Source organism: Odocoileus virginianus, unplaced genomic scaffold (assembly GCF_023699985.2).
Source record: "Odocoileus virginianus isolate 20LAN1187 ecotype Illinois unplaced genomic scaffold, Ovbor_1.2 Unplaced_Scaffold_15, whole genome shotgun sequence".
Classification (NCBI taxonomy): domain Eukaryota; kingdom Metazoa; phylum Chordata; class Mammalia; order Artiodactyla; family Cervidae; genus Odocoileus; species Odocoileus virginianus.
Window position 1 is genome coordinate 1,787,380 of NW_027224277.1, and position 13,172 is coordinate 1,800,551.

At 42.2% G+C, this 13,172-nt stretch overlaps 1 protein-coding gene across 10 annotated transcripts in view; it reads right to left on the reverse strand.

The window, feature by feature from the left end:
- WDR59 (WD repeat domain 59) overlaps nt 1-13,172 on the reverse strand; it is a 78,710-nt gene that overhangs the window by 4,926 nt on the left and 60,612 nt on the right. For 5 of the 10 annotated variants that reach the window (XM_070462840.1, XM_020889192.2, XM_020889196.2 and 2 more), the window contains 7 exons: nt 10,536-10,669; nt 9,199-9,280; nt 6,087-6,199; nt 4,244-4,394; nt 4,076-4,148; nt 2,799-2,925; nt 2,277-2,419 (listed from right to left, as the gene is read on the reverse strand). In XM_070462840.1, the coding sequence (XP_070318941.1) occupies nt 2,277-2,419; nt 2,799-2,925; nt 4,076-4,148; nt 4,244-4,394; nt 6,087-6,199; nt 9,199-9,280; nt 10,536-10,669 (823 nt within the window). The other 5 variants (XM_070462841.1, XM_070462843.1, XM_070462842.1 and 2 more) reach the window with 5 other exon arrangements.

A 13,172-nucleotide genomic window follows, 5' to 3' on the forward strand; every position in this document is an offset into this window, starting at 1 on the left:
TGGGTATTTGTAATTCCTGAAATATTTGGGGGTTCTACCATGTGTGCTGGGCTTCCCTGGTGGCTCAGATGGTAAAGAATCTGCTGGCAATGCAGGAGACCCGGAGTTTGATCCTTAGGTCAGGAAGATCCCCTGGAGAAAGAAATGGCAACCTATTCTAGTATTCTTGCCTGGAGAATTCCATGGACAAAGGAGCCTGACGAGCTACAGTCCATGGGATTAGTTACATGGGGTTATCCATGTGTGTTACTGTTTTCCTGCCTAGCAGTTCAGCATTCAGCTCCTTCTCGGTAAAATCAGCTACCACTGACTATCTGTAACCCAGGTCCCAAATTTTATTGCCAATATTACTTTTCCTTGCACAGCTATGTCTTTTCATAAAAGCTCTATGTAGACACTTCAGCAAGGTCTCGGGGAGAAAGGAAATCAATATGTGTTCAGTCTATTCTTTATGTTTCTTTTTTTTTTTTTCCCATTTATTTTTATTAGTTGGAGGCTAATTACTTTACATCATTGCAGTGGTTTTTGTCATACACTGAAATGAATTAGCCATGGATTTACATGTATTCCCCATCCTGGTCCCCCCTCCCACCTCCCTCTCCACCCGATCCCTCTGGGTCTTCCCAGTGCACCAGGCCCGAGCACTTGTCTCATGCTTCTTTATGTTTCTCTTATATCAATCTTTAGAAAACATCTCTTCTCTTAGCTTCTTTCATATCATAGTCTTGCTTTTCCTCAAAACACACTAGTATCTCATTCAAAGTCTGTTTCTGGTTCTTTCTCCAAGACTCAAGCTCCAACTACTGGTTTCTCTCAAGGTCCAGAATCAGTGGGCTCTCTTATTTGAGAGCCCATTCCACCCCATAGTTCCCAGGTAAATGCACTCAATGCTCACAGCATGAATACCATTAACATGCTAAATATTCCCACATTCCTAGTTTCAGCCCTAAACTCTCCTTTAAGCTCCAGACTCATATCCAACTGTCTACATGATTTCTATAGTTTGAACCTCAACATTTCCTACTATTCCAAACTGAGTTTTCAATTTTCTTCCAATCTTTTCTAATCTTAGAATATGGCATCACCATTTCCAGTTCAAGCTGGAAATTTAGGATCATTTAAGCTTTGTGTCGTCCTCAAGCCCACATCCAACTTGTCAGTAAGACATATGGATATTGAGTCTACCTCTGACATGCATTTTTACTTCATCCATCTCTGTCCACCTCCCCTGATAACACCTGAGACCAGGCCATCCTTCTCTCTCTGACCACCTTAACAGTCTTCAAATGCCCTTTCTGCCTCTACTTCTGTCCTCCTCCAATCCTTTCTTCCTATAATAGCCAAAGAAATCCTCTTGCAGTGGAAACTGGAGCATACCACTTGTTCCAGCTGTCTGCTGCTGGGTGGAGCTATGCTCCCTCCCTGTTAGTTTGGCCTTACTACTGTTTTCTTGGCGCAACACACAGCTTGCAATATTTTAGTTCCCTGACCAGGGATTGAACCCAGACTCACAACAGTGAAAGCACAAATTCCTGACCACTGGACTGTTAGGAGAGTCGTATCACTTACTTCTTAATATCCTTTGAAACTCATCACTGGACTTAGAATACAATCCAAGTTCTTTACCATGACTTTCAAGTCCCTGACTATCCTGTGGTCTAGTTTTTCAGCGCTCTTCTCACTCACTGTGTTCGAGCACACTGGTCTTCCTTCACTTGTTCAAACTAACAAGCTGTTTCCCCTACGGGGCCGCTCCTGAGTGGGATGCCCTTCATGGGACTCTCCTGTGCGCAGGTGGCTCCATCCTGTCCTGCAGACCTCAGCTCCTCAGACAGACTTCCCAATGCAGCTCAAAATGTCTGCTAAAATTCTCCCTCCCTGCTCCCCTGACCCAACATCCTTTTTGCTTGCTCATAAATACTGATCACAGCTTGTGATTATTTTTCTCCCCAACTGGCCTAGGAGTTGCCACAAAGGAGTGTGCTAGCACTGCGACTAAGAGGAGTCTGACAAACGTTAGTTGAATAACTGAAGAAATATCCCTACTGCCGATCAATATTTGAGGATTGTACAGACAACTTCTTCCTTTACAATGAAAATGTAATTGTCTCATGAAATGCCAGGGTTTTCAATAACTTAAAACAGACTCAAAATACTTCAGAAATTTCCACTTATAAATGAGACAGTCGAAATTCACTCCAAGGGTTATGTTATGGACACATTAAATTATAGAACCTTTCAGAGAGTGATGAGAACAGAAAGAAATTCATATTTACCAATGCCTTTGTGAGGATCAGGAGGACAGGAAACAAACTTCAGCACTTCAGCTCGTTTCTCCCTCAGACCCCAACGGTAAAGGATTTCTCCATAGCATTTCTTAAAGTCATCAAATTGCTGGGTATTAGCGGGGTCCAGCAGCCTGGATCAAATTCAAAGCACATCTGGTCAGTTCCTTTAAGAGAAACAAGCTTGATGCCAAATGGCACTTAATATACCTTTCTTAGGGCTTCCCTGGCGGCTCAGATGGTAAAGAATCCACCTGCAATGCAGGAGACCTGGGTTCAACCCCTGGGTTGGGAAGATCCCCTGGAGGAGGGCATGGCAACCCACTCCAAGTATTCTTGCCTGGAGAATCCCCATGGACAGAGGAGCCTGGCGGGCTGCAGTCCATAGGGTCACAGAGTCAGACACGACTGAGCGACTAAGCACAGCAAATACCTTTCTTAAAAGCAAGAGTCCCAGTGTGGGAAGAATCTAAGCATCACAGAACTACAGCTCCTGGCTGGGAAGGTCATTACCTTTTATTTTTATCATGCTGATCACGCTCTCGCTCACGAGGATCACTGTAGGTCAGACTCCCAAAGCGGATTTCTTCTGGTGAGGACTCTCCCCAAGGTGAAGATAGGTGTTCTGTTTCTCTTCCCACTGAAGAAAATCAAATGGGAAGGGAAGATGGAAATCAGAGAAGGCATGGGAAATAACCTGAAAACTCTCATGATGCACATGTGTCCTATTTACTTCCTGGAAGGAAAATAAGCTAAGCTGAAGATTCTGAGAAGTCCTAGAACTAAACAGAAAACTTTCCTAGCCTTACCTTTCTGTCTAGGTATTTACTATTAATGTAACTTGATAATTAGGTACACACACAATGATTAAGCAAATTATACGCGTGATATAGATTATTAGGTAGGCATTACTTATTTTAAAAAACTCTTTAAATGGCATGAGAAAATACTCATGATAAAATAAAAAATAGAACATAAAATCACAAATATAGAAAGATGTGCCCTCCAACCCCGGCCCCCAACACACACACACACACAAAGACTGGAAGGAAATGTCCTGAAATGTTAACAGATGTTATTCATTTCTAGGCAGGGAAATCAACCATTAGTATTTTCTCCACCAACATTTGTTTTCTTCACTGGGCAAACAGTACTTCTGTAATCAACAGAATTAAAATCACTTTTAAAAAGAAAATTTAAATATCCAGAAAACACATATACACCTACTGGTTAAATAGACCTTTACGGCCAGGTGGGACCAGGCTCAGCTTTACTTCTCTATCCTGAAGGAGGTTCATGGGGAGAGGGAGATAACAGAAGCGGCAGATGATCAGGGAAGGGGCTTGTGCAGCATAAAGGATAAGGGTTGGGGCTTGGCGATGGACAATGGAAAGTTCCACTGTCAGTTTCTCGAGGTTATAGGATTGAAAGTAACCAAGCAAGGCAGAGAGACAGCAGAAACCAGCCTGCTCAAACACAAAAGCCCATGTTTCAGCCCTTGCTGACTATGGTATCTCCACCATACTCAATTTAAAGGTCAGTGAGGGACTCCCTGGCAGTCCAGGGGTTAGACTTGGCACTTTCACTGCTGGGGCCGGGGCTCAATCCCTGACTGGGAGACTGAGACCCTATAAGGTGCACAGTACAGCCAAAAATATAAAAGTAAATAAATACATACAAGGCAATTAGAAATGAGGGAAAATATGAAGATTATTCATCAGCTAAAGATCACATATTAAATCACTGAAAGTATAAAACCTCAGCATGGGCTAAGGCAGTTCCATACTGACCTATGTTCCAGCCACCAGTGTTGAACCCCGGGTCGGACAAGCTCGAGCAGGAACCTGAGGATGTAAAGCTGGGCTGCAATGAAAGCAGGAGCAGAATGAGAGGGCCGCTTCCCATGACAGCTGACCTTTGCAAAAAGCCAGATTCAGACCAGGAAACCCCCAGCTTACATATCGACTGTGGGACACCACAAGGTTAGCTGAGCGGCTGGGAAAAGGCCCGAAAGGGTTTGGAATCCCCTGCGGCCGAGACTGGGCCTCGAACACGCTGCAGAGCATGGCCAGCGTCTGCACGTCCCGGAGCCGGCAGTAATGAGCCAGTCTGTGGAGAGAGGGGCGCGAGGGCAGTCGTGAGCAGGCACGGGGAGTGGTGGCGGTCACGGCTGCGACTGCGGCGGGCTACCCCCATCGGGGAAGTGCCCCCTGCGGCTGAGACTGGGCCTCGAACACACCGCAGAGCATGGCCAGCGTCTGCAAGTCCCGGAGCCGGCAGTAATGAGCCAGTCTGCGGAGAGAGGGGCGCGAGGGCAGTCGTGAACAGGCACGGGGAGTGGTGGCTGTCACGGCTGTGGCGGGCTACTCCCATAGGGGAAGGAAGGCAGAGCTGCTTTAAAAATTAACTTTACTAAAGTGTAGTTGATTTACAACATTGTGTTAATTTCTACTATACTGCAAAGTGCTTCAGTTATACATATATATACATTCTTTCTCATATGCCTTTCCATTATAGTTTATATAGAATGGATAAACAACAAGGGCCTTGCTGTATAGCACAGTGAACTATATTCAGTACCCTACGATAAACCATAAAAGAAGGGAGAATTCTTGATTCTGCCTCAAAAGCCACCATCAGGAACAAGAGCTTTCTACAGACCCAGCGGCTTGATCGACTTGTTTTGGAATAACACCTATCAAGAGTATCACACATGACCTAGATAACCCATCTGAAAACTCCTGGTAGGCATCCAGGCCTGGGCTCAGACTTGAATGAAGTTCCTCTAAGGATCAGGGAGACTCAACTCACATCTGAATGAGGCCTCCCCAACTCCAAGGAGGCATCACACTGCTTTCTGGGGGTTTCCAAGTCCTCCATTCATATAGCCTAAGGCTACATGAAAGTGCTCAGTGAAATGGGGAGCAGGTCAGATTCCAGAGGTGGCATTATGAGTCTGAGCTATTAAATAAGAACAACAGGAACAGTTTTATTACCTCTTAGGTCCTCACTTCCCCTTTGCTCCTTTCAGAACAACTGCCCCAGAAGGTGAGGTAGAGATCCCAGGAACTTGGCCTTTGCAATGGAATAGTATCGATACTTTCCTAACAAGCAAAGTCTAATAGTTTTAAGGTGTTTTCACACTTTCTCATGAGCCTCCTAGGAAGTGCGTAGAACAAACATCATTATCCTGTGTTACCCCATGAGGCACTTGAAGAGTGAGCAAGCATCCCAGATCTCGCCTCAAGCAGGTAAAGCGAGCCTCCACCTGAAGGAAGGAGAGCTTCTCCATCTCTCTTCAGGACCTGGGCCTCCCTGTCATGGAGGCTCCAGTGATTTTTCCTGGCTGTAAATCATTTTGCACGTTCTATTTCCTGTTAGTCATACTTTAGTGCAATAAATCAAACTCAGTATTTTCATAAACTGTCTAGTAGGGTGAACACAACACAAAGCCAACAAGCAGTTCTCTAACCTGTTCCCAGGGCCGAGGTTCTCCAGCACCTCAACAAACTTTCTACCTCAGGAGCTCTGTGTTCAGGCAGATACGACTTCTGGGATGAAGCATAACTCTCTCAAGGATACCTGAGTCTAAAATCCTCGTTATAAATGACAAATATTGTATAGTTCCTCCTGTTCTAAGAAATCAGTTCTGCACAGAAATTACTGCAACTTTAAAAGGAACGGTCTCACTTCCTCTTCTCGTGCCTCAGGGCTTTGTACTTCAGACAATAACACTGAAAGCATTTACAGACCTAAAAGTGACACCACTCATTTTCCTCACTTTTAGCTCTCAAAACCTACAGGGACTCCAGCAGTTGTCGCCCAAATGGATGTCGAGCCCAGGGTGTTTCCAAATCTGGGTCAGACTTCGGACCAAGGCAAAGATCCGTGGCTACTGTGGCCAGCGACCAAACCTGGACAGATCAAAGAGAAACAGCCACACTCAGACTGGCGAGCAGAGGACCAGGAACCAGGAAGGAACCACCCCCCCACCTCCGTACACAGTCTAAAGCCTTGCCACTCTGGGGGAGGCCAAAGCTGAGGGCTTATTGAAATGCAGAGTTAGCCAGACCTACTGAAATCAGAATTTGCATTTCTGCAAGATTCTCGGGGGACCTGTATCCCCATCTGAAAAAAACTAGCCTTAAAAACTTTTATGAAGCAGACACTATACAGTAACTTCCATGGGTCGTCTATTCAACCAATGACTCATGTATCTTTTTCTGCTGCTTCATTAGCGAATTGGCAGGGAAAAAAAAATACATTCAATATCACACTGAAGATCTGTCCTTTCTTCAAATAATGAAAAACTTTTCATTATGAAAGTTTCAGTACACTCTCTGAAGCTACAGAAAAATAGACCAAGATCTAGCTTTCTTTTTGTTGACATCAAATGTGAGGAATATCTCCAAATTTGAAATCTCACAGGGCTTGGACTCATCAAGACACCTTAAAGTCCATAAGGTGTCTATTAAATCCAAGATTTGGCACACCCTAAATACAAATACATCACACCATCAACAGAGTCCCCATCCCCTCCATACCTATAAAAATGGAATACATTTTTTGAATTTTTTTCTTAGTATTATATGCCCACTAACTGGAAAACACTACTAGACTCTGAGAGAAACTCAAAAGGAAAAAGATACAGACTTTTAATCAGAAGTTTAAAACAGAATAAAAAAAATAAGCAAATAAAAACACTGAAAAACGGGAACAGAAACACATCAGATATGTTAAAAATAAATAAACTAAATCGTGTGGCTCCAATAACACCCATGAGTATTGGTTCAAATGAAAAACATTCATTTCTATTATCAGTGGCCCAGCTGGATGGTTGCTAGAAGAGGTTTCTGGGAGAAGAAAGGACTTTTACTATCCTGGCTGACAACTTGGGCCCATTATTTTCTCATTTATAATACATGTTTCCTAAGTGCCTTCAACAGAAATAGTTGATACTTAGGTTTATTTCTGCAAATCTTTCTTGCAAAGCAGGTGACACATCATCTTCAACACGTGAATAAAGAATAAAAAAACTCTCCAAGCATTAGCACTGATGTCATTCCCAGCCCTTTAAGCAAGACCATACCACAGTGATGACTAGAACTGCAAGAATAGCAGCAATCATTTGCCACATATTGGATATTTACACCTATGAGATACAGGTTTGGAAATTGTATATATATTACCTTATTGAGTTCTCATAAGGACCTCAGAAGCAGAAGTATTATTCCTATTTTAGAGTTGAGAAAATGAAGTTCAAAATGATTAAGAAGCTGCCTAGGATCACACAACATGAAAGGGACAGAACCCAGATGTAAATCCAGGTATGTCTGAGCCCCAGGAAAGGGTCTTTCTGCTTCTCTTCACTTGGACTAGCCTGACCTTCCAAATCAACTCTGCCATAAAAGTACTGAAAATTTAAAATAAAAAGTGAAAAAAACAAACAAAACACTGTAGGAAGTAATTTTTCCTCAGAGACTGTCTTTCTAGAAAGTAAACCAATCTTCTCATCAACCCTATGAGGTAATTATTCTTGTGGGTCTCATTTTGACAAATACACACAGTGGCTGAGAGAATCTGAAATCCTTTGCCCACAGTTACACCACGAGGGAGCATAGTTGGGCTGACACTCGCTGTTAGAAACTCCCCACTAGTTCCAGTACTTTGTTTTGCCTTCTCAATGTTTGCAGAATTTTAGGTGGCTCGGTTCTTAAAAAGACAGATTAAATTCATGACTGAAAGTTTTACTTAAAAGGGTCTGGAGCAGAGACTTGATGGTGTTTAGTAGGAGACGGGTGCTGGTTCCATCCCTGGTTGTGGAGCTAAGACCCCAGGTGCCTTGGGGCCAAAAAACCAAAACATAAAACAGAAACAATATTGTAACAAATTCAATAAAGACTTTAAAAATGGTCCACATCAAAAAAAAAAAAAATACTGGAAGGAAAAAAAAAAGAAACTTAAAAAAACCAAGGGAAGGCCTTAGTCCTGGGTCATTTGGAAGGCTACAAGGAGAAAACTAAGCAGACAGAACAGCTAGCAGTTCCCACTGCTCGGTCTAATCTGCGCACTGCAGGACAAAGGGTGGAACAGAGTGTAAACTAGGGGCTGGAAAGAGCTGGATGGAAGAGTGAGCCTTTATGGGTAAAGGAAACGTTCCAAAATTGCTTGTGGCAATGACTGCAAAATGCTGTGAATATACTAAGGCCACTGAATGATACCTCTTAAATGAGTGAATTGCATGTGCTCTGGACTACAATCTCAATAAAACTATTTAAAAAAAAATAATGACACTGAGAATTCCCTTGCGGTCCAGCAGTTAGGGACTGTGTACTTTCTGTGCTGAGGGCATGGGTTCAATCCCTGGTGGAAAACTAAGATCACAAGTTGTGCAATGTGGCCAAAAAAAAGGAAGGAAAACAACAACGAAAAAGTCCACCAACATAGGTGTAACATGCTTAATGCACTAATGTGTTCCTGCAGAAATGAAGGAAATTTAAATTTTGTAATATAACATCATATTTTAGGACTCAACGTATCTCCATCTTAAGGACTGCCTTTGTAAACCTTGTATGAAATGATACACTTTTAAAAGTAAAAATGAAACAGAACTGAGGGTGCAAATGGCAAAGATTACGATATCCAAATTTATTAACCATCACCAAACACTAGAAAAGTGTTGTTACAAAAATACTTTGTAAATGCTTTAGGACTTTCTCAACTAAGCACTAATAAGAGAAATATCCAAGGAATTTAGACAGTTGCAACAGCCCTAGAGTTTGGCAAAGAAAATGGAAAAAAATTTACAAAATAGGAGGCACACCTTAAAATGTCACTAAACCACAACCATAAAGTGAATAGAAATTGCTCCAAAGGAAAAATCCAGAATTCCAACAAAAGGGATGGAAAATACCTGGACAAGATCCTTCCTTCCAACAAGCAAGGCAGAAGCGGCATTCTTCTGACACGTTTCTTGAATATCATTCACATTCAGTCTGAAATTTAAAAAGAATTAAAAAGCTGCTTTCCAGCTGACTTCTAAATCAACTACTTCCTGCTTAACAAACAAACTAAAAACTGTCTCTTTAGGTTGTCACTCGAAATGTTTTATTTGTATTGGCCTTAAGCTCCTTTTCTACATAATATGCAGTAAAAGCTTACCTTACCCAACATCACAGCTGATGTTACACTCTGAATTCAGGCCTGGGGAAGGTGAAATTGCTCACCTCTTTGAAGTCAGGAAAAGAGGCCAGACTCAAAGACCAATTTGCCAGCCAGCTTTCCTGGGGAGTTCCCTAGGCTTAAGGGTTGAATAAAACTTGATTTAAATGTGTGTAATACCGACTGTAGTTTCTAACAAAAGGGGTAATGTGCTCTGTACATACAACAAAAGAAATATTTTTTGTTATGCATTCAAGTTCTGGAAGACAGGGAACCACAGGCCAGCAGCGTCTGTGTGCCTGTCACTCAACCTCCCACCTCCCTTCAACCAAAGTGGCTTTGCTATTAAATGTTTTACATACTGAGTGCAGGCGGCAGAATTCTAAGACTGTACCCAAGATTGCTGTATGTGCCTTGTATAAAGCAGATCTCTCATCTCTTTAAATAGGGGTGAGACCAGTAAATACTGATGGGATATCACTCCCATAATTACCAAAAGGGAGATTCTCCTGGATGGGGCCTGACCTAAACAGACAAGACCTTAGAAAGAAGCTAAAGCATCACTGAGACACTCTTGCTAGTCTCTGAACAGATGAAATTCCCTGAGTTCTTTGGCTGCAAGGAACTGAATCCTGCTAACAACCTCCATGGGTTTGGAAGAGGACTTTGAGCGCTGGCTAAAACTGCCACCCGGCAACTTTGTGACTTTAGTTTGGGGAGATAAGAGCAAGGACCGAGGTAAGCCAAGCCCAGACTCCTGACCCAGGGGAACTGTGAGATAATAAATGCGTGTTATTTAAATACTAGGTCTGTGTGGTAATTTCGCTATCCAGCAGAAGAAAGCTAATGCACTGGACCTCTCCTAAAACTGCTCTTGAAGAAAAGATTCCAATACCTCAAAAAATAAATAGGGAGCTCCCTGGCAGCCTAATGGTTAGGATTCTGGGCTTTCACTGCGGTGGCCTGGGTTCAATCCCTGGTCAGGGAACTGAGATCCCACAAGCCGCAGAGCAGCCAAAAAATAAAATGAACAACTTTGATACTCATGACTAAGTGAGAAGCACAGCATAGTTGAAATTCTGAACTTACATGTATAGTTCTCCCAATGACTTGTGGACCGGAAGAAGGCAAGCAATATCCTGAATGATCACTTTCCCAGCAGCCTTGATTGGTCGATTGCCAGAGTCCGATCCTTCACGCTTACTTTTCCATCTCCTTGATTTCTGGGGGAGATGACAAGATATAACTAATGGGGACTTTGATGAATGGAAACCTAAACTTGCAGAGCACATCATTGTTGGGTCATTGGTAATTTGCAGAGACTTTGCATTATATCATGCCCACAATTAAATGAATCAGCATCTGTAGGAAATAAAAAGGATGACAAAGGGCATTGAGCTCATGGTCCAAAATCCTAACAGTAAAATAAGCACCTACTGCAATGCTATATACATTCTGCAGGTGCTCAAAAATAAATACCTTGAAGCCAAAATTTAAAAAAGAAAGAACAGCAGGTAAATACGTTAGTATAAGACCACAAAAATGTGGGAGAAGAGCAACTCTTTTTTTAAGAGCAACTTTTAAGGTTGGGTTCAGTCCTAGGTTCAAAATTCTTGCTTTAAATTAATCGAAGTTTTGGGTTTTTTTCCTTTTCAGATAGCTTTAATCAAGTTTGTTGAAATTTAATTCAGACACAGTAGTGTAGGATCTGCAAACCTTCATCTATGGGAGGCAGACACAGAAACTTAGCAGTTCAAGGAGAATTGCCCTGTTTTCCTAGCAGATCTGAGTTATTTCTAAAAGCGATCATTTAGAATGTCAAAAATACCTGAGCAGAGGGACCTGGGTAATGAACATGGAAGATCAGGAGCAATTATCCTATTTCCCCAGAGCCTTCCCTACAAAGGCCTGCAGAGAAGTCTGTATGTGGGAAATGAGAGATGCCTTAGAGAATGAGAATTATGAGAGTGTAGCCCCATCTGGTATCTTGAAAAATGGCGACCAGCCAAGGGAACAATATTCTATTTTATTTTATTTCCAGAAGTTAGAAAGGGGGTCAACTAAGTGATTCAACTCAGGAGGGAAGTGACATATTTATTAACAAAGGAGGCAAAAGGAGCTCATGAAAGGGCCTGGTTATACTACCAGAGCAAGGTTTACTGGTCTTATTGCCACAGGCCCTGGCTCGGTGTGATCCCCAGCACGTTTCTTTTTTGTGGTGGATGCAGGCTCTGGTCACTCTCTCTTCACTCACTTGGTAACTTTGGCCTCAGGACAAGCTCTGTGGTTTCAATCTCACAAGGTTAATCAACAGACAATGAAAAGGTGAGGGTGCAAAGTATCACCTGGAAAGGTGCAATTTAAAAGTCTCTAACTTTTATAAAAATGTCCGTAAACTCTCCGGCATGTGGGTTAGATAATTACTTAGATGACTCACAGATAAATTCCTTTTCCACCAGTGATTTTGATACAATCACTCTCCCATAAATCAGTCATGGTCTGTATTCAGGTATTTCTAACCACTGATGTCCCATCTAATCCCTAAAGTTGTCCAATGCATGTAATTTTCTATAGGATCAGCAAGTGGCATAGAACCTACTAAATCTAGGAAACCTAGAGTCAGTGCATGACAGGTAAAAGCAGACCTTTAACTGAAGTATCTGAATTGTTCATAACAATTTGTAAACATATGCTATCAATTTGGATATATATATATATATAAACATACGTGCTATCAACCTTAACCCATTTGGTTTTAGAAGCAGTTCAGTTATTAATACTGTGTATCCATACACAAGTCACTATTCTTCAATACAAGAAGCTACAACTATTATTAGCAGGTAGCCCTTCAATTCTTTGCTGGCCCAGCTTATTTTCTAAAGAATACTGATGTGGGTGTAAATAAGGGGTGATTGTGCTAATGACCAAAGAGCTTGTCAGGATGGACTGGAGCCAGGCAGCATTCACTGACACGAGACCATGCAGTCGCGAGTGCCCTGAGCACTAGGGCTGGTTTTCAGGAGGGACACTCGATGTCCACCAACCCAGCAGTGACAGGACAAACAACGCGGTTAACTAGAGCAGGGAGGGAATAAGTCCACAAACTCACTTCAGTGTGACTTTTATCCAGGTTTCTGGGAGTTTAAAAATCCCAGGAAATGACACACCCATAAGATCCCACATAATCAGTCATCTCCAGTGAGATTTAGGGTACTGGATTTTTTTTTAAGGCAGAAAAAAACCCAAAAAACATTTATACTCAACAGTTTCAATCTGGAGTCAAATATGATCCATCTAATTGGGTCTTCTGGGTTGGTCGAAAGGCTTCTAGCACTGCTTTCAAGGCATTGATTCTGGCTCCTTATTACAAAGAGCAAAGAAGAAGCCCTTCAACAACTGAGAATTTTATGCCAGCTCCATTTAACTGAACAGTGGAAGTCAATGGAGGATTCATGAGGGATGGGGTCTGCAGCGTTCAGACCACACTGAAACATCCACAATTACTTGACTTTTTAAGCAAACCTAATGAAAACATAATAATAATTAAGGTCCATGTGCCCAAAGTGGTTCATTTGCAAATAGACTAGTTCATATAAGAATGTTTTCTAAGCAAAAAATCAATTTCAGAATGTCAAAAATATTTGAGCAGAAGGACCAGAGTGATAGACCACAAGCAACTGTCTTGTTTCCCCAGAGCCTTCCCTAAAACGGACATAGAGGACACGG